Source organism: Pipistrellus hanaki, assembly GCF_964339955.1.
Source record: "Pipistrellus hanaki genome assembly, chromosome: 17".
NCBI lineage: Eukaryota > Metazoa > Chordata > Mammalia > Chiroptera > Vespertilionidae > Pipistrellus > Pipistrellus hanaki.
In genome coordinates, this window is record NC_140519.1 from 27,677,437 (window position 1) to 27,701,286 (window position 23,850).

Sequence of the window (23,850 nt, forward strand, 5' to 3'; positions counted from 1 at the left end):
TGAAACTTATCAGGCAATTTCCATCCTGCATCACCTGTCTCCCAAATATTAAACCAAGTGACAAGAGGTTGGGAACAAGACTACACAAATATAGGGAAAGTACAACTCAACTACCTATGCAGAATAGCCAAGTACTATATTCTTAGCTGTGAAAAAACAAACCACCAGACACTGGAGAAAAACTACACATAAAAGAAAAACACCAATGGAACAAAAAAATCAGATCCAAAGAATAATGAGATCGTTCAACAAACATAAAGCAAGTTAAAAGACTTTAATATCCTTATAGTATTTTCTCAGTCCTCAATATCAATCAAGAAGAACAAATTGCTAAGGAAAAAATGGGGTAGGGAACAAACAAGAATTATTAGGAATTTAAAATACGACTACATAAAAATTTAACAGAAAACAATGAAAGCAAAGGTAAAGAAAATATCCTAGAACATAGAGTAGAAAAAAGATAAAGGTATGGATTATTGAGGGAAAAACAAAGTAGAATGACAAATGAACCCATGATACCTAATGTTAAAATAGGTATTTCATAGAGATAAGAAAGAAAAAAATGGGAGAATATTCTCTAAGAAATAACAAGAGTTTTTCTCAGACAATAAAAATCGGACAAAAGTCTTAAGATTAAAACATCTCACTCCATGATGGCCTCATGTAATTTCAGAACATTAAGCAAAACAGAAAATTCTAAAAGTTCGAAACAAAAAAAACACACACACAAAAAAATACCTATTAAGGAACAAAAATTGAACTGTCATCAGACTTCTCAGTAACACATGAGAGCCAAGAAAATACAGGATTAAACTAGAAATGTGATAAAAAGAAATATTAGGGTAACAGTTGTTCAGGTAAAGGGTGAGTCCAAATTAGAGTAGGTGAGAGAAAATGATTTCAGAAAGAAAAAAAATAATTGTCTATTGCAAATAACATAAGGTTCAGAGGTAGAAGGATTAAAAGTGAAGAGGAACAGGGATGTTCATTTCCTCACCCTTTACAATGAAAAGTAAAAATTGGTATACCATCTAAAATGGACAGAGAAGAAACTGAAGTTCCTTTGTGAGGAAATTGTCCTTTTACCCATCTTCTTTCTTCCTCCTGATCTATAAACATGAAAAACACTCAGGGAATGGTCTTAAGCCCTTTTCTTTCTCTGTATGGTCTCACCAAGTGATCTCATCCACTAGTGTTTATTTAAAAATCTCTTTTGATACGACCTCCAAATTGACTTCCAGATTTCTCTAGTCTACTTGCACAATCCATAGAGCAAACTTAGCATTCTTTATTTTTCTCCCTAAAGTTGTCCTTACCCAACTTCCCACCAATTTTCCCCATCCCATTCTTGTGAACACCACTCACTCTGTTGTTCAGACAGAAATAGAAATTTCCCTGGAAGCCTCTCTCTCTCTCCCCTCCATATCCAATCCATCACGGAGTTTTTTTTCTGGCTTACCACCAAAATATATTCCAAATCTCTTCTCCACTGCTACTCTAGTGAGCAATCAAAGTTATCTCTCACACTCTAGCCAGTTTGGCTAAGTGAATGGACTTTTAGCCTGTGGACTGAAGGGTCCCAGGTTCGATTCCAGCCAAGGGCACATGCCCGGATTGCGGTTTATATCCCTAGTAGGGGGCATGCAGGAGGCAGATGATCAATGATTCTCTCTCATTGATGTTTCTATCTGAAATCAATAAAGAAATATATATTTTTTAAAAAGTTATCTCTCACTTTGCCTAGAGAAATGCCACCTAACTTATCTCTTTATTCCTAATATTTCCTCCTGCAATCTATTTGCCAGAAAAGAGACAAAGTAATTTTGCAAAAACATATTGCATCATTCTTTGGTATAAAATCCTTCAAAAGTTTACCAATCCACTGACAATAAATTCTAAAATTGTATAATCTAGAAGATACTTCACTTTATTCACTAGATCTCAGTACAAATGTAACCCCCTTGAAGAGATGTCTGCCTCTCAGAGTTAATTAAATAGCTCCTACATCAACATAGAAGAATGTAAAGCACAAGTAGTTTAAAGTGGCTCAAAGGGGAATACTGGTACTTCATTCCATGTGTTCCTGTGTTGTTTAAGTTTTTCTTACATATCCATATAATTATATAAATCTATGAAAGATGGTCTGACAAGCCATTCACTGAAGTGTTTACTGTGATTATGTACACCGAGGAAGTAGAAGGCAAGGGAAGAAAGTATTTTCTCAAAGTACTTCTCTGTAATGCCCACCCATCCACCCATCTCTTTATCTTTCTATCTATCTATCTATCTACTTATAATAGTTAGGCATATATTTTTTATAATAAAACTATAAAAAAAATTTAATATCTCAGCCCTGGCTGGGTGGCTCAGTTGGTTGGAACATCATCCCATACACCAATAAGTTGTGATTCAATCCCCAGACAGGTACAGGAAGCAACCAACCAATGTTTCTCTCTCACATCAATGGTTTTCTCACTCTCACTCTCCCTGTCACAAATCAATAAAAACATATCTTTAGGTGAGAATTAAAAAAACAAAACAAAAAAACCCCAAAAACTAATATCTCATAAACAAATGTAAGGTATAGAAAAGTTCACTTTAAAATACTGAGCTGTTGTCCTGACTGGTGTGTTCAGCAGTTAGACATAGGCCCACAACCCGCAGGATCTTGGATTTGATTCCCGGTCAAGAGAAAACACCTGGGTTGCAGGTTTATTCCTAGGCCTTGGTCAGGATGTATGCAGGAGGCAACCAATCAATGTGTCTCTTTCACACCGATGTTTCTCTCTTTCCCCCTCCCTCCCTCCTTTCCACTCTCTCTGAAAAGCAATGGGGTGAAGGATTAACAAAAATCAGACAATAAAATACTGAGCTGTTTAAATATTACCTCATTTTTTGTTTAGCTTTTTCAAATGTTTCCAAGTTTTGAAGAGCATGCCTTTCTGGCCATTCCAGAGGATTGGTTTCCACTAGACCTGAAGAAATAGAATCCACTGGAATGGTGTCTAAAGAGAAAGAAATACAAATAAGCACTAAAAAGCACTAATACACCTAAGTTAACTACATTAAAATGTATACACGTAGATACACTCATACATCCGTGGGGGGGGGGGCGGGGGGTTGTGCTTGAGTGTGCATAAAGGCATGTTGGATTCATTGTACAATTCTCACCTCAGACATTCAGTGAGGCTCTCTGATAGCCTGAAATGTGCAAATACATATAAAGTATTTTGGAAACAAACAAACCAGTATTAAGCTTTCTTTATTTTTATCTCTTCATAATAAAAATGCATCTCTCAAGACCTACATCAAGTCTCTTAGCTCCTAACAAAGAGTTCTGTAACTGTCCTAGTTATATTTCTCTCTTCAAAATTCATTATGTATCTACCTAACAAATATACAGCATTTACTTCATACAAGGCAACTTCCTAAGCCATTTATAAAGAATGTAATCCTCATGACAATCTGTTATCCCTAATTTAAAGATAAAGAATTGAGGCTCAGAGTGGTTAGAAAATTTGCCCAAACTCACATAGCAAGCAAGCTGCAGAGCTGGGGTTCAAACTCCTTACTCTAGCTGCAGAGCCCATGCTGTAATCAGGAAGCTATGCACTGTCACTTATTGAACACATCTCCCAGTTACAAGTAACCCCATACTGTCTCCAACATCTTTCAGATTATTCCAAACTGCTACTTAACTTTGGAACTGACATGTAAAAATGATGAAATGATAATAGCAATATAAATAACAGCTAAACATTTTTTTGGCACTTATTATGTGTTAAGTGTTATATATGTGTCAACTCATTCTTCACAATAAGTCTAGTGAGTAACATTCTTGTCCCCATTTTAACATGAGGAAAAAGGCACAGAGAGGTTTAAGAACTTGCCCAAACAGTTAGCAAAGAAGAGACAAGACTGAGACTTGAACCCTGGCAGTCTAGCTCCAGAGCCTAAGCTCTTAAACATACTCTAGTTGCTAAATTTATATTTTTCTTTTTAAGTAGATCAGAAGCCCTTAGAAAGACCCAAATTTTTACTTCTTTCTGTATCTTCATGATGTCAAACAGACAAAAAGTACTCAATACACATTATTGTTAACTTGATTCTTCAGTCATATTCTTATTGATCTATGGAATAAAAATGATTCTCACAGAATAAAAGGAAAAGTTATCCTGTACATTTAAAATGCTAGGCAATCTTCAAATGCTTTCTTGTTACAGCTTGAAAAGCTTCACTCTACTCAAATTCACAACAATAGAAACCAGGAAAAGAGAAAGAAATGCAAGTTAATATAGAAATGATTTCCTGCTCCCTCAATAAAGCTTGGCAACTGTTCCTGCTACAATGAGTACCAAATGTGGAACATCTTATTACTAATACTAAAGGCCCCGTGCATGAAATTTGTGTATGGGGCGGGGATGGAGGAGGCAGTGTCTCTCAGCCCAGCCTGCACTGTCTCCAATCTGGAACCCCTCGAGAAATGCTCGACTGCTGGCTCCCAACTGCTTGCCTGCCTGCCTGATTGCCTCTAATTGCTTCTGCCTGCCAGCCTGGTCACCCCCTAACCACTCCCCTGCCAGCCAAACTGCTGCCCTGCTGGCCCAATTGCCCCTACCTGCCCTCCCCTGCAGGCCTGGTCGTCCCCAACTGTCCTCCCCTGCTGGCCTGATTTCCCCCCACACACCCCTCCCCCGCAGGCTATCTTGTGGTGGCCATCTTGTGTCCACATGGTGGCAGCCATTTTTTACCACATGGGAGCCAGCCATCTTTTGTGTTGGAGTGATGGTCAATTTGCATATTACCCTTTTATTAGATAGGATATGTGGGGTTTTTAAAGTTTCTTTATCACATATTTGTCCTCAACCCCCCATTCCAATTCCCCACCCCTCCCCACTCATGCCCCACCCCCCTATCGTCCTGGTATGTGGTTTCTAGCTACATTAAATTTCCATGTAGGCTCTACTTTTCTCACCTATGAAGACATAGTATAATAGAAATCCACCCTTTCTAGCAGCTTAGTGAGAGTAAAATCACCTTAACAGCCTCTCCCCTCTGCTCAAAAACAACTTTACTGACCATGCTTTCTGAAAGAAGTAACCAGAAAATATTTAATCCTTAAATGCTGAGAAATGCAGCTCACTATTTACACACACACACACACACACACACACACACACACACACACATATATCCAGTAAGTCTTCACTTAACGCCATTGATAAGTGCTGCAACTTTGATATAAACCAGTTAGGTTTCTATGGCATCTCATCAATGTTCTAATGAAACGATGTTGAATGAAATGATGTTACTCGAGGACCTGCTGTACTTGTATATACAAATATATATCATTATTTAAGTTTATAAGATGCATTTTAATTTGATCAATATATTTTACTAGTTTTAATAATATAGAGTAACTGTCACAAATGCCATACAAAAAATAACTAATATTTAAAGTAACAAAATACTTACCATTTAACAGGTTGGAGGTAATAATTTTGTCTGTTTTTCTTAAAATTGTTTTAGGAATAATAGCATCAAAATGATCTAAAAAGCGTTCCCTTGTGAGTGTTAACAGACTTTTTAGTTCATCAACAGAAACCACTTCGGGCTGCTCTGCCAACTTTCTCCTCTCTGGAAGACAACAGATGAACAGGACCAACTACATCACCATTACTTTAAATCCTCTCTAAAGACCATCTACTACTCATTTTATGGGAAATAGTTTCAAAACTGAAATAAGTGAATTTATCCAGCAAACAACATTCCTGTGTAAGCCTACTTTCATTTTAATCCCATTTGTAGAGACAGAAAAAGAATAATTTGTTAACACTGAAAGGTGAGAAATGGTAAAGCAAGCTTACAAAAGTTTTCCAAAAAATCTTGCCGAGTCTTATGCTATTATTTTGTAAAAATAAAACCTGTAAGACTTTATTGAAATAAGTTACATAAACTTGGCCACTGACACTTATTTCTTCTCTTTCCCAAAACTACAGAGGAAAGGAATAAGAAAAGACAACAAAAGAAGAAACAATAAAGAATGACAGTTTTCAGTACATCTTGGAAATGAGATTATGGTGGAGTCAGCAAAGCAGAGGAGGTCATGAAGCCATTTGTCTATAATAAAGCAAAATATAAAATACTCTAGAAAAAAATTAGGAGAAATAAAATGGAACTGCTATGTTGAACATATGAATTTAATGATATGTGGCAGAAATATTGGAGCTTCTGGAAAACATAATAGTATTTAGTTTTTACAGAAGAATAGACAGATTAAAAAAAAAAGTGATCATCCACAAAAGCAAAACAAAGATTATGCAAGAAGAGTTGCTTATCATTAAATATGACATGACTCAGCAGTAAACTTCTTAACAGTCATAGTAATATTAAAACCATTGATTTAACCAAAATTCACTCTGACAGTGTTTCTGATGGGAAGGATAAGGGAGAGAGGTGAAGATGAAAGGAAGGGGAAATGTTGAAGGAGCTGAGTTTAAAAGACTACAGGAGGCTTATGATGGCAAGGAATCAGGGCCTACAAAGAGGTTAGAAGGAACAGAACAAAGTCAAGAAGTGAATAATAGTGCTGGTTGATGTTGGAAATAAAGGTTTTCCACTTGCAAAAATACTAATATTTCTATTTGTTGCTTTATTTTTTGCATTTAACATGTACTACTTTTTATTGAAACTGATTTGCCTTTTTAATTATATTTTCCTTAAGCTAATATCATTTTCTTAGTGGAAAAAAAATCAATGGTTGGAGAAGGTCAAGACTACACAATTATCCTGGCTTTGTACAACTGAAAAAGAAGGTAATTCTTATATGAACAACTGAGACCAAATATTCTAAAATTATTTTCCATTGAGCAAAACAGGCTATTTAATTCAAGATATTTTTAAAGTGCTTTCAAAAATGATAGTTTTTACTTTATAATGTATATACTTAATTCTAATATCATTTTTTTCTATAGGTAACTAGTGAGGCCTCACAATTTGATTTAATTTCTTAGAAATTCTATCAATTAATTAGCTTAAAATAAGTTCATATAGGTACTGAATGTCTATGAAAAAAAATGTTATGAATGATAACCAAGTTAACATTTAGTATATGAGAAAATAAACCTTAAACTACAACCCTTGAAAAGGTGTCAATATCCTGAATAAGGAAAAATCCATGATGCCAACTTCATCCATTATGTGACACTTGTTTAATTATTATTGGTAGTCATGACTAAAATTTAAGAATTGATGTTCAAATTAACATATTAATTTTTCCGAACGTGTATTTTCTTCTCTTTGCAGTTTCTATTCTCTTATGACAGCTAAAATATATATAAAAAGACATTTTCGGAAGAGCTCTATGTTAACCAGAATACAATTTAGGTGTATCCTAGCACACATTTAAAAATGTTGAAGTACAGAATTTTCCTGAAGAAATATTTCTATAAATGTTAACTGTGATGAACAAATAGGAATATTTTAATCTGAGGGGAGAAAAGTTGCTAACTTTTTCTACTCTTATATCACTTCTACAAGAACAAGAATAGTTCTACAAATGAGTGTCTTATGTAAAAGACAAAATACATAAGAAAAAGTGTGGAAATAACAATGCATTATGTCTGAACAGGTTCTTACAGTAGAATAAAATGTACAAATTGTTACTTACTCAGACATTCTTTCAAAGCCAGAGCTTGAACTCTGGCTAACTGCTTCTCTCTCTCTATAAGCTGCTCTCCAGAAAAATGTGGTAGCGACGAGAAGTCAAAAGGAATGCCTGCGACACACGAAAAAGTCAGTATTAAAGATATTCTATGACAACAATTAATATTCAGTTCCCAGCTAATGCGCTAATATATAATTTAAAAAGTAAAAGCCAATTACTCATCTCTCTTGATCTTGCATATTTCCAATTAAATAATTAAGCTGCAAAAAATAAACATTAAATTATTGTGCATTTTAAACTTTGATTTGCTTCTTAAACTGAGGGAATTTAGGTAGTAGAGTAGAATTCCCTCATCACATTTTCTTCCATAGGCTCAGCTACTGAAACTCCTTCACAGAAGGGAGTGCGGAGAAGATAAAGGGAATAGAGAGAGTCAAACATATGGTCATGGAAGGAGACTAGACTTTGAGAGATGAGCACACAATGGAGTACACAGATATTGTATTATAAAATAATACACCTGAAAATTACACAATGTTATTAACCAATGTTACTCCAATTCATGTAATTAAAATTTTTAAAAATGGTAATTAAAAAATAAACTCCTACACAAAACACAAACGGAGTGGGGTTAAGTCTCTAACGATGGCCCCAACTACCAACATGTCCTGCTAGTCACCCATTATGCAGCCCTTCCACAATGAGTCCTGGCTAGCCTGGTGAAGCCAATAAAGTATGGTAAAGTGACAGTGAATGATCTCTAGGCTAAGTCACAGAAAGCCTCGAGGCTTCCTAGAACAATTGCTCTAGTCTTCACATGACTGGAGTACCAGCTGTGTATCTGCAATCAGATGTGGGACTTAAACACAAAAACATCCGGCTGAGCCCAGTCGGTAGGACTATGAGACATAGTAATAAAGTTATTTTTAAGCTAATCTTGGGGTGTTTTGTCACACAGTAATAAACACCAAAGCATGCAGCTTGAAGAGAAAAGGTGAGCAATAAAACAGAATAAAATGCCTTAGAGAAAGTAAATGAAAATGAGAAATTACAGGAAAATAGTATGTGTTTTAAGTGAACTATACTGAAAATGTCCTATTTGGAATCGAGGGCTGATCTAGTAAAACTTACTGGGTACAATGTAAAGGGATTAATTCTCTATATTCTAAATTGTTCAAATACGTAATACTGTGTTTGAAATAAACGATAAATTTACTGAAAGTGAAATGGAGTTTGGGGAAAACAAGTTCATTAAAAACCACATAAGTTAATTAAACCTATATATACAAACAAATGTAAAAAATATTTTCCACTCAAGTTAACACTTACTCAGTTGGGTTTCTCCTGTCCTTGCCTTCATCTTTCCATGAATGAAACTGAGGGCAAATGAGCCATTGATCTGGTTGGCTGAGTGAATCAGTGTGGCTTTGCATTTTCTACTGCCATTGCCTTGTAACAAGAGGTAATAGCTAGAACACTCTCCTTTCACTTCAACATCTGGAACTAAACAAAAACAATTTTTAAGTATGTAAAAATTCACCACGCAGCAAGGCAGAATCATACACCGGACCCAGAGAATATAATGACATCCCGTATTTTTTTTAAAACAAACTGTTACCCAATACATTTGGAGCTAACAGTTCAATTAACTGAGAAAGCTATTAAAATTAGGGAATAAAAATATTAAACTAAAATAGAATCTGATACTCATAATAAAAAGAGATACAAATTTTAATTTAAATTAAAACTGTGTGTACTCATTTATTAACTTTTGATGTAGCTCATTAGAATTCCATGATATTTTTCTTATACAACCCACTTATAATGTATCAATTATTATTTCCAACTTCAATTTCTTTAAAGGGGAATAAACTGACCCCTGTAGGCATGCACAGCTCAACTGGTAGGAGCAGCAGTGTACATATATATACTTAAGAGTAGCTTTTTGCTCCTTTCAGTGGGCACCCATAATGCATTTTTACAGAGGGAATGGAAAGCATTCATTAATCTGGCATGCCAGTTACATGAAGGTCAGTTAAGACAGCTTCTAGTATATTTTAAAAACAAATCAACTGAGGGTTATAGTGAAGGTCGAAGAAAAACTGTGATGCCTTTGAAAGTAAAAATAGAAGCAGAGTCCTTTTTACTGAAGATGGTGAATTGGACATAAGCATTTATTTTCACTATCTCCTGAAATTCTATGAAATGAGAATAAAGAGAAATTTAAAATAGCATAAATCTCCAATGACTAATATCTGAGAGAAGAGAATAATGACTAAATTTTGAAAGCAGGAAAAGAGATGAACAAATGGTAACAGGCCTCAGTCTCTCAATTGCTACGGAAGCTGAGAAAAACAGAGAAGAAAGCTTAGAAGCAAGACAATTTATACTATAACCCCTGACAGGAGACTCTTGGGATGGTGGTCCCAGATGGCACTGGAAGCAAAATGAAGGTGAAATAAAAGACCATTGAAAGTCTGTTTGAGAGGAAATATGGCTTCCTGGTTCCTCCTTGTTCTACTCAGGTAAATGGTAGTCCTTTCCCCAGCCCAGAAAACCAGAAGCTAATCCTCCCGTGAAGATAAACAATGTGTCTCTGGCCTGGGAGATATAAACAAAGCTTAGGGGCAGAGTTATCAGTGGATTAAGTGAATTATTCTATACAGAACATTGGGGCCCTTTTCTCTTCATCTACATAACTTCTAAAATTTTGGAAGCCAGATAGCAGAACTGTGGTCAGCATTAGAGGACTGACTGAAAATATAAAAGGGCTTTTATAACAAAAAAAACAAAAAACAAAAATCCCAATATTGGTGCCACCTAATGTAATGTTGCAGCAAGATCAGTCTAACATGAAGATCCCAGTCAATAAGCTCTACCATACACCCAGATTTTCCAAACAGCTTTCTAGTGCTCTCTCTTAAATATGAGCAGACAGCCAAACATTATGAGACTTAAGGAAAGTCTTTATTATGAAAGCCAGATGCCGAAAGAAACAAACAGGAAAAAAAAAGGGGGGGGGGGTGGTGGAGGGGGATTGTAGAGAAACAAAGAATATGGTATAAAAAGAAAATCACGACAAAAACAGACCACTAAAATCCTCAGAGATGATATTGCATCAACTACGTAAGAACAGAAAATTACAAGTAAAAGAACATTAACTTAGAAAGAGCTCATGGAAATTAAAATTAAGAAAGCAGAAATAAGATTTCAATAGGGTAGAAGATAAAGTTCAATGAATCTATCAGAAAATAAGAGAAGACAAAGAAATATAAAATAGGAGAGGAAGAGAGAAACCCAAACCAGGAGATACAGCATCCAAAAGAAAGAACATTAAAAAATGGAGGGAAGGAAATTATCAACAAAATAATTATAACAACATTGTCCCAATAAAAAAGACAAGCTTCCAGGCATGCTGAGTGCCCAATACAAGAATAAAAATAGAGCCCTGGCCGAGTAGGTCAGCTGGTTGGAGTCTCGACCCATGTACCAAAAGGCTGCAGGTTTGATTCCCAGTCAGGGCACATATCCAAGTTGCTGGTTCCATCCACAGTTGGGGTAGCTATGGGAAGCAACCTAATGATGTTTCTCCCCCCGCCCCCTCTTCCCCTTCCTCTTTCTCTAAAATCAATAAAGTGCATAGCCTCTGGTGAGGATTTTAAAAAAGCAGAATAAAAACAGATTCTACAAAGTGCCAGAGAAAATACTTCCTCCCTCCCTTCCTTCTTTCCTTCCTTCCTGTGGGAATGGCACTGGAATTCTAAACAGCGCCAAAATTGGAAGACAATGGAGAAATGCATTCAAAATTCTTATATACATTAAGAATTATGCAATACAAAAAAAACAACACACAAACTTTTGCAATTAGCTTGCAATAGGAATGTTACTCCTATTCACAAACATCAATCTTAGAAAAGAAATTTAGATAAAGATTAGAAAGAAAAACACTTACTAGTTGTCTTTGAAACTAAGATTTTTTTCCCAGACTCACAGTGACCTTAATTCATTTACCAATTTAGCACTTTGCAAACTCAAATTACATATCTTCTCAATGCCGAATATACTTTCTATATTTACTTAAAATCCTATCACCTTTATTAGAACTTTAATCACTGAGCCTGTAATTACAACACAATCTTATTTTCCATAAAAGAAAAACATTTATTTTACAGAATTCCCCTATCCATAATGACTGTGCAGTCATTTAAAAAATTATGTTCCAGATTTGGCAGGTGTTAGCTGAAGACTTATTAAATAATTTTATGTAAATACAGAGCAACAGACTTATAATTAGCATAGTTATTCAATTCTCATAGCTTTTCCTGAAGAAATAAGGGGAAATGATTACAACAGAAAATTCTTCTCTATTTCCATCTGTTATTTTTACTCTGTCAGCTTCTAAAAGATTGATTGGCTTGCATGTTCCCCCTCCACCAAAACCAAATATCCATTTGGATCCACTACATAGGCAAGATGGGAGAAACAGAAATTACATGTTTCCTTTAGTTGCATCAAATTTTATAATACGTAAACCATAATGAAAACCTGTATCATTACTAGTTTCATTCACAAACAAAATTTTAGCATAATAAAAACTGAGCCATATTTTACATCAATACATTGCTCAGCAGGTCTTAAAACCCTGTAGCCAACCCCTTCTTTTTATAACATTTCAACAATATAAATGGAAAACAATGGTTCAAATGATAATATGAAAAATATTCCAGGATAATTCAGGAAACAGCTGTTAAGTGAATATTCTAACTTACTGAAAAGTAAATAATATATCAAATTATCTTTATAATGATAATAAATATTAAACAATAATATAAAAAATAATCCTCAAGGTAGGCATTTTTGGAGACCATACATTTCTCAATGACATCGTTTTTCAAGCAATTCTAGACCCAACTTTTGAAATGGCCTTTAGAGTTAACTGAAAAGGCAAAAGATAAAACTTTTTAAAAAAATTAATATACTTAATTTATATTCATAAAGTATTTCCAAAAAAGATATTGCATACGTTTATCCCCCATCTTATTTGTCAGACTAAGCTTCAATGATGTAGTACAAAACTTAGCTGCCACCAAGACTGTTCAAGAAAATTCCCTGCCACAATTCTATGAAGAAACTAAAATCATTCAAGAAATGATATTGTTCGCCGAAACCGGTTTGGCTCAATGGATAGAGCGTCGGCTTGGGGACTAAAAGGTTCCGGCTTTGATTCCGGTCAAGGGCATGTACCTTGGTTACGGGCACATCCTCAGTAGGGGGTGTGCAAGAGGGAGCTGATTGATGACACTCCCTCATTGATGTTTCTAAACTCTCTATCTCTCTCCCTTCCTCTCTGTACAAAATCAATAAAATATATATTTTTTTTAAAATGATATTGTTCATTGCTGAATCCTAGCACCAAAAAAAATGCCGTAAATACAGTAGACACACAGTAAATATTTGCTGAGTGAGTTAATACTTTCTCTTTGCCACTGAAATCTCTTTCAAAATCCTTACCAGAGTCCTTTATCCTTTCTCAGTATGAAATTTATTCATAGATCTGTTATGGTGTGTAATTTTAACTTCATTAGTTTCAGCTCACTATTTAAAAACACTTTCAACACTGATTTAAGAATGAAGAAGGTACATGATCATCAATTCAAAACATTTCATCATTTATTAGTCTAGTCTCTTTAAAATATTTTTATTAGATGACTTGTCTATCAGTAAAATAAAAAGACTATTTTTCCCAAGAGTACCTTTAAAAGTTTTCCTTTCAAAAGAATTTAAATTTTTAAAAAATGAGACAATAAACTCAGAAATGTAAAGTTATTGTGGATGGCCTATAGATGCATTCAGACTTCGGTGCAAATTCTGACTTCACCTTGTAAGTTTCTTGATTTCTCCATAGCTTAACTTTCTCATTTGTAATATAACGTTAGGGGGATAACCAACATCTAGTTCTTAACAATTTCATAAGATTTCTCTGTGAGCATATGGTAAGCCAGATATTTATTATACAATTGGCTTTTCAATACAAGTTTTAAATAGAGAAGTCTTGCTTTAGAAATTTAATAGGATTTACTGAATTGCATTTATATATATATAGTTCTTATTGCATTTTTTCCAGTACCATAATAGTTTCTGAGTATTTTCCTGAAAATCACTTTAAAAAATCATTCTTTTGCTACTCTTTTAATTTTTTTTACTGTTTATATTGATTTTAGAGAGAGAGGGGAAGGGAAAGGGAGAGAAAGAAAAACATCGTACATGCCCTGACTGGGGACCAAACCCACAACCTGGGCATGTGCCCTGACCGGTAATCAAACCAGTGACATTTAGGTTCACAGACAACTCTCAAACAAATGAGCCACACTAGCCAGGGCTCTTTTGCAACTCCTAAGTTAAGCATACTTAAGCATGCCTTAAATAGGGCATAGATTTTCTATTTTAAGTCAAACCAAATGAAATTGCTGAAATTGTATGTATATATTTTATTTCATCAAGGAATAATATGGTAAACCTAAGGAATTGATAAAAATTGGAGCACAAATTTTGGTTCACACTGAATGGATGAAGTCTATTAAAAGTCTTTCTTTACTTTTCCAAAAAGGAAAGTATGAAGGAACACATGTTAGCTGTGTTACTTTGGTCAAGTTACTAACAAGTTGAGCTTCAATTGCCTCAGGTAATACTAGGTTTTTTAATTTAAATCATCTGATTTTATAAATGAAATAAGAATTTCATTTTTACAATGACATCTTGGTTAAGAGCACAGAAACTGTTTTTTAATACACTGTATAATAACTTAAGCACCTTTGTTATTAAATTTTATTCCCAAAATGTCTCCAAAAAAACCCATGTTCAATGTAATTAGTTATCTAATTAATCTCAAATTCTGCCTGAAATCACTGATATTTTTAAATGTATATACTTTATGTTACAGTTGGTTGTTAGAGAGAATAAAAACAAAATCTTAAAATGATGTGGATCCTTTTTAATCAGTAGTAACACATATTATTTTCCCCATAAAGAAAAATGATCTTCACTGACCATTTGATAAATATTGCTTCTATGTGGTACCACTGAAACAACTTAAATATTTCCTACTTACCACTGATTGTCTTAGGCTTTTTAGCTATGTATTCCTTCCATTTTCTTGAACTGAGTTGGCTGGGAGGTGGAATAAGTATGTTACTAATAGTACATGGCAATACAAAAAGTGCACCAACCTATTGAAAACAGAATATACTTTTAGTGACTGCACACTGAGATTAATTCTTAAGTAGTATCATTGGACAATTTTCCTCTCATATTTCACCTACATAAAATGTATTTGGCAATGCTCTCTCCCAGTAACTCCACTAAAAAACAAAAACAATGCCCCTCCTCCACCCTGCCTCCTCACAAAAAGCCAAAGACTAGACAACAAAAATAGAGAAAGTTCTTCAAAGCTGTAAGCTTTTTTGATTATAAACCTCTAAAAGCTTTGTTATTCACATATCTGCTTCGAGCTCAGGCATGGGTATAATTTCTTCTTTTACTAAAAATTAAAGAGAAGCCAGAAATTCTGTCATCAAAAGATTCTGTCATATTCAGCCATAATTTTATAACCTTTTGATTGGATGGGTTATTGTTCTGGCTTCAAAATAAGAATCATTTAGAAAGCAACCTCAAAACCTGTTCCTAGAAATTAGAGGTTGAATGCTAATAAGTACAAAATGCAGAGAAACCATGAATCTCACATGCCAGGAAACATACAGCAGCTTCTCATTGATTTATGAGCAAACGCAACTTGGTCATCTTTGTATTCCCAGGGCTGGCCATACAAATGCTTATTAAATATTTGTTTTCAAAAAACCATTGCAATATATTTAGGTAAAGTCTCAGTTTGATTAAGCACTGAATAAACAAATTGCAATTCTCAAAGTGGCATTTTGCCAGTTATTTTAGAACACAAGTTACAACAGTCAGCACATCCCAATATATATATATATATATATATATATATATATATATATATATATATATATATATATATATATATTTATTTTAACTCTGGGGAAATTTTTAGGTGGGGCATATGGCATAAATCTTAAATCTAAGGCAAAATCATTTTTAGTTGTCCTATATAGATGCAAAATCACTTTCAACTGTCCTCCATAGATGGGGGTTACAAGAGATGTGATACTCAATTAATGCATTAATGTGCTAGTTTTATTGCTACTTATTACTTTTACTTATATATTAATTAACAGACATAAAAATAAGTGTATTAGAAGAAAAATAAGGTAAATTAAATGTGCTTATCTTTCTTTATTATTTAGTCATAATCTTTTTTTAAGTCAAATGTATTTTACACAGACAAGAATTAGATATTAAAAACATTTAGCAATGTAAAATAATCCCTAAGTATAAAAGATTTATATGTAATTTTCCAAGTACTAAGTCCTAGTTCTTCATTCTTACATAAATAAGACTTCAAAGTCTTAAATGCATGGCAAAACTGCATGACTCAGACTGTGATGTGACCACGGCAGATCAGGGTCCAGTTATAGTTGACAACTACATAATCATTATAATTGTAACTTCACAGTTGAGAAATGCTAGTTCAATGCTAGTTCAATAGCCTGATAAAAATGAAGTTCAAGGCCTAACATATAGCCTGATAAAAACGTGGTTGGACTCATAGGCCAAAGAAGTGACCATGTTTTTGAGACATTTCTTTTTGACTAAACATTTGCTACAAACATGAATGACATTTCTAAATCTCACCATGAAGTTTATTTTTTTTTTTAATTTCTTCTAAAAGACAAAACAACACTTCATGTCTACAGAGGACTTTGGAGTTATTATGAAAAGTCCAAAGTGTCTTAATATAAATTAGGCCCAAAATCATATTATAGTAAAGAAACCAAATCATTCAAAAACAAATTCATAAACTATAGTCCCTTTTTTCACACATGGTTAAATATTGAGTTAGAAACAAAACAAAACAACATTCTCTACATTGCCACATAGAGAAGAAATCTGCTCCAACAATAACATGGAGTTCTTCTTGGTACTGTTTTTTGTCAGTTCTCTGTACTTAGGAGTTAAAGAAATAAAAGAATGGCAACTGTAAAATAATTCTACTCCCTACTATATGTTTGATTCTCCAACTCACAAGGTGCTTGAATTCATTTATTAAAAATTTTAACTGTAGGAATTTACAATTACTCCTTTCCCTAAGGACAATTATTTTTCTGATTATGAAAATATACCAAGAAATAGTGTTAGTATGAATGGCATCACCATAAATGTTAGAAACAAGAGATTTGTAAAAACAGTAACTTCTGAACAAATATTCTACAACACTATGCTAATGTTCCGTTTTCAGCCAACTTTTTCCTTTTTATACAAAGTATCCTGTTCTTAAGTGTATTTCTAAAAATCATTACATTTCTTAAGAGAGAATTTAAAATATGCTGAATATTTTCAGATATAAATGATCACATTCACATTTACTTTACTATTATATGTAACAGATACAACAGACTAGCGCATACCCATTCTGCCAATGGCAAGAGAAACAACTGAACATTTCTGGAATACCCGTATTTTCCGGCGTATAAGATGACTTTTGAAACGAAAAAAAGTCAACCAAAAATCGGGGGCAAAAGACCAAAATTGCACAAAAATTACCTGCAGATCTTGACGGCAAAGTAAGTCTTTTCTTTGAAGTGGGGGGTAGTCTTATACAGCGAATATAGACCTAAACCTATATTTTAACTGTAAAATCAGGGGTCGTCTTATACGCCGGAAAATACGGTATGTAAATTACTGTTTTTCTCTATGTATTCCTAACACTTCTCCCTCCTCCCAATCCCATAAGCAACAAGTAGCAATCAGGAAATCTTCTGCCTTGTCTAGAAGTATAAATACAATACTTGAGGGGAGGAATTTTCTTGCAATTTGTACAAATTTCTTAAAACAATGGCAATGAAAAGTACACTGAATACTATTCTTATATAAAACAGCACAAACATTTAATATGGAGTGGTACAAGGAAACATTCTACCCAACACAGAATTTGTACTCTAAAATGAAGATATAAATGAAAGGATACAACTCAAATTCAATGTCCGACAGATAGCAGGAGGGTAGGTCTGATAATTTTATCATCTGCACAAATTCTAAAGCAAGGCCATAATAGTGGAAAACCTAGAAAATAAATTAAAATTATATAATACTTTAAATGCTATAAAGTAAAATTGAACAAATGAGTGGAAGGTTTAAAACTTTAAATTGAATCTTAAAAAACATGTATTTATACATAATGCCAAACACACATTTCATCCTCTATAGCAGACAAGAATTTCTTCCATTTCAATGCTACATATCAGAGCTGAGAGACAGACATGGAGATTTCTTGGGAACTAGAAAGATATTAACAGGGAGAAAATGAGTTATAGAAACAGGAAAGCAACAAAGGAAAAGAGTTATCAATCTTTCTTGTTTATCCTCAGCAAGACAGACAACCCAAGAGACTAGGATATTAAAAAAAAAAAAAATAGCAGAAACCGGTTTGGCCCAGTGGATAGAGAATTGGTCTGCGGACTGAAAGGTCCCAGGTTTGATTCTGGTCAAGGGCATGTACATTGGTTGCGGGCACAACCCCAGTAGGGGGAGTGCAAGAGGCAGCTGGTCGATGTTTCTCTCTCATCGACGTTTCTAGCTCTCTATCCCTCTCCCTTCCTCTCTGTGGAAAATTAATAAAATAAAATAAAAAATAAGAATTTGCAAGACTGAAAAAGCAAAAGAAAGGTGACTCAGGATGAACTCAGGTTGAGTGGTATGCTGAAACAAACAAACAAAAAATCCTTGGACAAAATACTTAAAAAATTAAATGGAGAACTAGTGAAGCCAGGAGTGCTAATTAAGAAAGTATAAAACAGCTCCCTAATTTTACAGTTAAAACATAGGTTTATGCCTATATTCGCTGTATAAGACTACCCCCCACTTCCGAGGCAACACCAGCTCTTTTTTTAATAGACCACCTCTCTGACTCTGGCCAATCTGAGCAGGCTTTTTACTAGAACACAGTGTAGCTTCGGGTACAGAACATGTACACTGTGTGTGTGTGTGGAGAGAGAGAGAGACTGAGAGACTTATATTTACTGAAGAGGCTGCACCCTAATATTCTCTTCAATTGCAGCAAAAGTTAGATATGCTATTCATATTAAATGGTGTACTACCAAAGATAAGAAGTTGAAATAACCAATCTTATGATCCTAATCTTTACAAAAGAATTCAATATTCCTGTGAAAGATGGCCGACAAGTTGCTTAAAGTAATCAATTCTAAACAGCTATTGGGAAATGTGTTTCCATCGCCTTTTCGTGTTACCCTTTGATCAGAAAATAAGACCCATCCATTTAACATCGTTATAACATTATGACTGTTATATTTTGCTCTTTCTTGAATTGCCCTTTTAAAGTGAATTTCTAGTGTGCTTCTACATGCATAGCTCTTATGTTATTATTTCAATGTGAAAGAAAAGCCAATTAAACCCTCTTTAATTATTATTCTTTATAATTACTTGTATTTTAAGAATAAATCTATGGTGATATGGGACAAAAACCTAACATTTTAAACATAGTAAATGAAGCCTCTGTGTCAGAGGCTATTTTCTCACCCCATTTAACTCTCATGATAACTTTGTAAGATAAGTGTGTTATTATTGGCTCCACTTCACAAATGAGCTAATCAATCTACCCAAGGTTATAACACCTCATAGGTGACAGAGTTAGGTTTCAAACCCAGGTCTGCCTAACATCAAAGCCTCTCCTCTTTCCACTGCGTCATACTCTCTGACCTTTTTAGTCTAAGAAAGGTCACATAGTAAAGTCCATGCCAAAGGCAGTTGCAGGTCTATAATGATCTAAAGTTAGGCTCGCTTCATTAAAAGAATATTTTTTAAAATCTATAACAATAGTTTTGCCAAATTTAATATAACACAGTATAATTTACACACTTAACTATAACAATAATAGAAATACGTTAGTAAATGTGAATTTATAATTCGAAATTATCTCATAGGGACAAAAATATGCATGAATGGATAACTGCAAAATTAAACATAGATTACCTTTGGCAAACAAGTTTTATCCTTCGATGGAATTATCTTTTTGTCAAGAAAGCAGGTACTTAAGTTAGATGCATTAAAACTCTTAGGTGCAACTCCCTTTAAACAGAAGTCAGGAAAATGAATTTCACATCCAAACTAAAAAGAAATCAAGAGAGAAAAAATTACAGACATCATGAATAAAGTTACAAAGATGAATACATCTTATTGCAATTTAAAAGTTGGGAGGAAACCCTATGTAAATTTATTTTCTTTTCTTCAGCTCAAAGTGTGGTTCCATTTATGTATAAATCCCACTTATTTCAACTCACAGATGAATTTTTCATGAAAAGCTCTCCTTGGCCCTTCACCAGCCTGTGAAAGTATATTAAGTCCATTCTATGCAACCACAGAACCAAATAACTTCCTTTGCATATACTTGTTCAATACCTGGCTTCCTACCAGTCTGGAAGTTCTGCAAAAACAGAACTTGTTCATGCAACAACAGAAGCTGCTGATGGAAGATCAATTCCTGCAGAAGTAGTAATAGCAGGGTTGCTAATAATAGCAAGGGTGACAACAATGATCCCTAACAGTTATGAGTGGTTACTTTGTACTTTAAATAATTTAGTTCTCATAAAAATCGATGAGCTAGAAGCTATTATTATCCCTATCTTACAGATGAAGACAACTGTTGCACGAAAAGGCTAAATATTACCTAACATGTCATACAAAACTACCAAGAAACAGAGTTGGAATCTGAATGCAGGCAATCTAACTATAGAATCTATGTCCTTAATCACTATAATTCCTCTAGGCTAAAAGCTATTTCCCACACACACAAAAAAAGTGATTTCAAGTTTTAAAAGCATCCAGTGGAGATATGGAAAAGAATAACAGAATCACATGAAAATAACTGGTCATTATCTGTCTGTATAAAAACATGTAGTTTCAGAAAAATTATACAAAAGCAATTCTCCAAAGCTAATAGTATCTTGCACACTTCCAGGTGGCTATATGATCTGTTTACATTCAAACCACTGCAGAACCCAGCTGGTGTGGCTCAGTGGTTGAGTGTCAACCTATGAACTATGAGGTCACAGTTCAATTGATGGACAGGGCACATGCCTGGATTGAGAGCTAGATCCCCAGTAGGGGGAAGTGCAGGAGGCAGCCAATCAATGATTCTCTCTCATCATTGCTATTTCTAGCCCTCTCTCCCTCTTCCTTCCTTTCTATGAAATCAATAAAAATATATTTTTTAAAATTACTAGGTGTACCGGTTAATAATGCAAATTTTTTTTCAATAGATGGAGTTACACATATGTTGATATATATGCGCTTTGATACATATGCGATTTTCTGGTATTGACAGCAATCTTCAAAATTTCATATGTCAAATTTGCTGAAGGTATTAACATTATAGATATTTTTAGGCTTAAAAATGTCGAATTTCTTGCCGGGACCAGTTTGGCTCAGTGGATAGAGGTCGGCCTGCGGACTGAAAGGTCCCGGGTTCGATTCCGGGCAAGGGCATGTACCTTGGTTGCGGGCACATCCCCAGTAGGGGGTGTGCAAGAGGCAGCTGATCCATGATTCTCTCTCATCGATGTTTCTAACTCTCTATCTCTCTCTTCCTCTCTGTGAAAAATCAATAAAATATCTTTAAAAAAAAAAAAAATGTCGAATTTCTTGCCAAAAAAAGGGCACTTGCGGGAAGTTTTGATTCATTACTTTATCATATACTTAGGGAAGTTTATGGTGAACATGCTCAAGATATTTGTGAATCCTGGTTTACCAGTATGGGCTAGAAGATACGGCAAAGTAGTTTTGCTTCATGATAACACACTTCAAAACCAGTTAAAGACACATTAAAAGATCTTGCCTGGGAAGTATTAACCCACTAGCTGTATTCACCAGACGTTGTTCTTTCAGATTACCACTTGTTCCAATCGATGGCACACGCACTTTCTGAGCAGCACTTCAAAACCCACGAAGATGTGGAAAATTGGGTCTCTGAATGGTTTACTTCAAAACAAGAAAAGTTGTATTGGGGTGGTATCCACAAATTATCTGAAAGATGTGAGAAATGTGTAGAGAGAGATGGACATTACTTTGAATAAAGCACTTTTGATGTTTTCTTTGGATCACAAAATTTGCATTATTAACTACAATGATGTGGATTTTGTAATCAAAGAAAACATGATAATTTCAAGAGAAACATCAAAAGTGCTTTATTCAAAGTAATGTCCATTGCTAGCTACACATTTCCCCATTTTTCAGATAATTTGTGGATACCGCCCCACTAGAACTTTTCTTGTTTTGAGACAGACCATTCAGAGACCCAATTTTCCATTTCTTCATAGGTTTTGAAGTGTTTCTCAGAAAGTGTGTGTGCCATTGATTGGAACAAGTGGTAATCTGAAGGACCAATACAACAAAAATCCATATCAAATTGCATATATTCACTGAGAAGCCAGATCATTAAGATCTCTGAATGCATAATAATCTGTCCACTTAGAGGCCCGGTGCATGAATTCATGCATGGGTGGGGTCCGGCCAGCCTGGCCAGGGGGAAGGGCCATGGGCGGTTGGCTGGGCTGCCTGCTGGTCGCAGGGACAATTTTCATATTAGCCTTTTATTATCTAGGATATACACTGAGTGGCCAGATTATTATGCATTCAGAGATCATAATAATCTGGCCACTCAGTGTATATCAACGAATGTGTAACTTCATCTATTGAAAAAAATCCAGATTATTAAACAGTACATCTAATAAATTAAATTAAAAACCACTGCAGAAAGGTTTACCTGCAGATTTTACCTTCCCAAGATTAAGATGAGAAAACATTCAAATCAATAATTAGGACCCATCCACATCAATTCCTGTTGTCTTATTAGAGGTTGTATTACACTATTATTAAAAATAAGTTGAAATACGTAAGTGCAATAACCCTTAACAGGAACACAAGGGCCTACTCATGTTTCCACATCACCCTGAACAAATACTAAGAAACTTGGTTTTAATTTTGCCTACATACAAAGCTCTAGGACATTCACTTCAACATGAGCACAACTTATAAAAGACACCAAACATATTCATAGAAAAAATGGCAAACAGAATTGAAACCTCAGAGAAACTGAAGATTAGAGAGTCCAACTAATCAGATAGTCGCAACTTGTAGTTAAGAAATCTGGGGTCCAGCAAGGTTAAAAGAATTGCTCAAAATCAGAGACCTGGTTAGTGGAGGATAGAGATTACCTAAACTGGCATTATATGTAAGAGATTATATATGAAATAATTTTCCTATGTATGTGATAAAATAAAGAAGCTTAAACAACATGCAATTAACTAATGTCAAATTCTATATTTAAAACATATTACATTCTAGAACTACAATGTCCAAAACATAATCACAGTGATTATTTACATTTAAATTAATTAAAGAAAATAAAGTTAAAAACTCAATTCCTGGGTTGAATAGTCACATATAAAGTGCTCAGTAGCAATATGAAGCTAGTAGAATATTGCATAAGCACATATAGAACATTTCCATTACCACAGAAAGTTTTATTTACAGTGCTATTCTAGAACATATTTATAAGGTACATTTTCACTAAGATTCATTTAAATTATGTTAAAAATAAAACTGATGGACTGCTTTGTAAACTCTAATCACTGAGAAATCCACTTACCTTTCTTTCCCATATCTGAATCTTTCCCCTCCATAATTCCTTTGAGTCAACAGCATCTCTAAGATCCTCTAAAGATACCACATCAGCAGAAAGGTATTCTGCAATTTTCTGACAATTTCTATAAATAAAAGATTATGATAATTAAATACAGTATTTTATATTTTACTTAGATTAAATGGTTATAGTTAAGTACAAATCTAACAGGCAAAAATACAAATTCATATTGCTGCTTTTATCTACTTTTTAAAATATAGAATACCCATTAAGTCAATGTCTGAGTGAGTTGCTATCACATGTCCATTTAATCCTAACATCCTCAGGCATTGAATTATTACCTTTAATATTACAGGTGAAGAAACAGACTTTACCTTAATATGTATTGGCTGAA

At 34.3% G+C, this 23,850-nt stretch overlaps 1 protein-coding gene across 3 annotated transcripts in view; it reads right to left on the reverse strand.

Annotated features, from left to right (window-relative positions):
* The window catches only part of MTBP (MDM2 binding protein), a 46,410-nt gene that overhangs the window by 14,801 nt on the left and 7,759 nt on the right, over nt 1-23,850 (reverse strand). For all 3 annotated transcript variants that reach the window (XM_084864971.1, XM_084864970.1, XM_084864972.1), the window contains 9 exons: nt 23,463-23,580; nt 19,790-19,924; nt 17,769-17,863; nt 16,670-16,742; nt 14,775-14,892; nt 8,996-9,169; nt 7,670-7,777; nt 5,476-5,637; nt 2,888-3,005 (listed from right to left, as the gene is read on the reverse strand). In XM_084864971.1, coding sequence (XP_084721097.1) covers nt 2,888-3,005; nt 5,476-5,637; nt 7,670-7,777; nt 8,996-9,169; nt 14,775-14,892; nt 16,670-16,742; nt 17,769-17,863; nt 19,790-19,924; nt 23,463-23,580 — 1,101 coding nt within the window. The remainder of the gene's footprint in view (nt 1-2,887; nt 3,006-5,475; nt 5,638-7,669; nt 7,778-8,995; nt 9,170-14,774; nt 14,893-16,669; nt 16,743-17,768; nt 17,864-19,789; nt 19,925-23,462; nt 23,581-23,850) is intronic.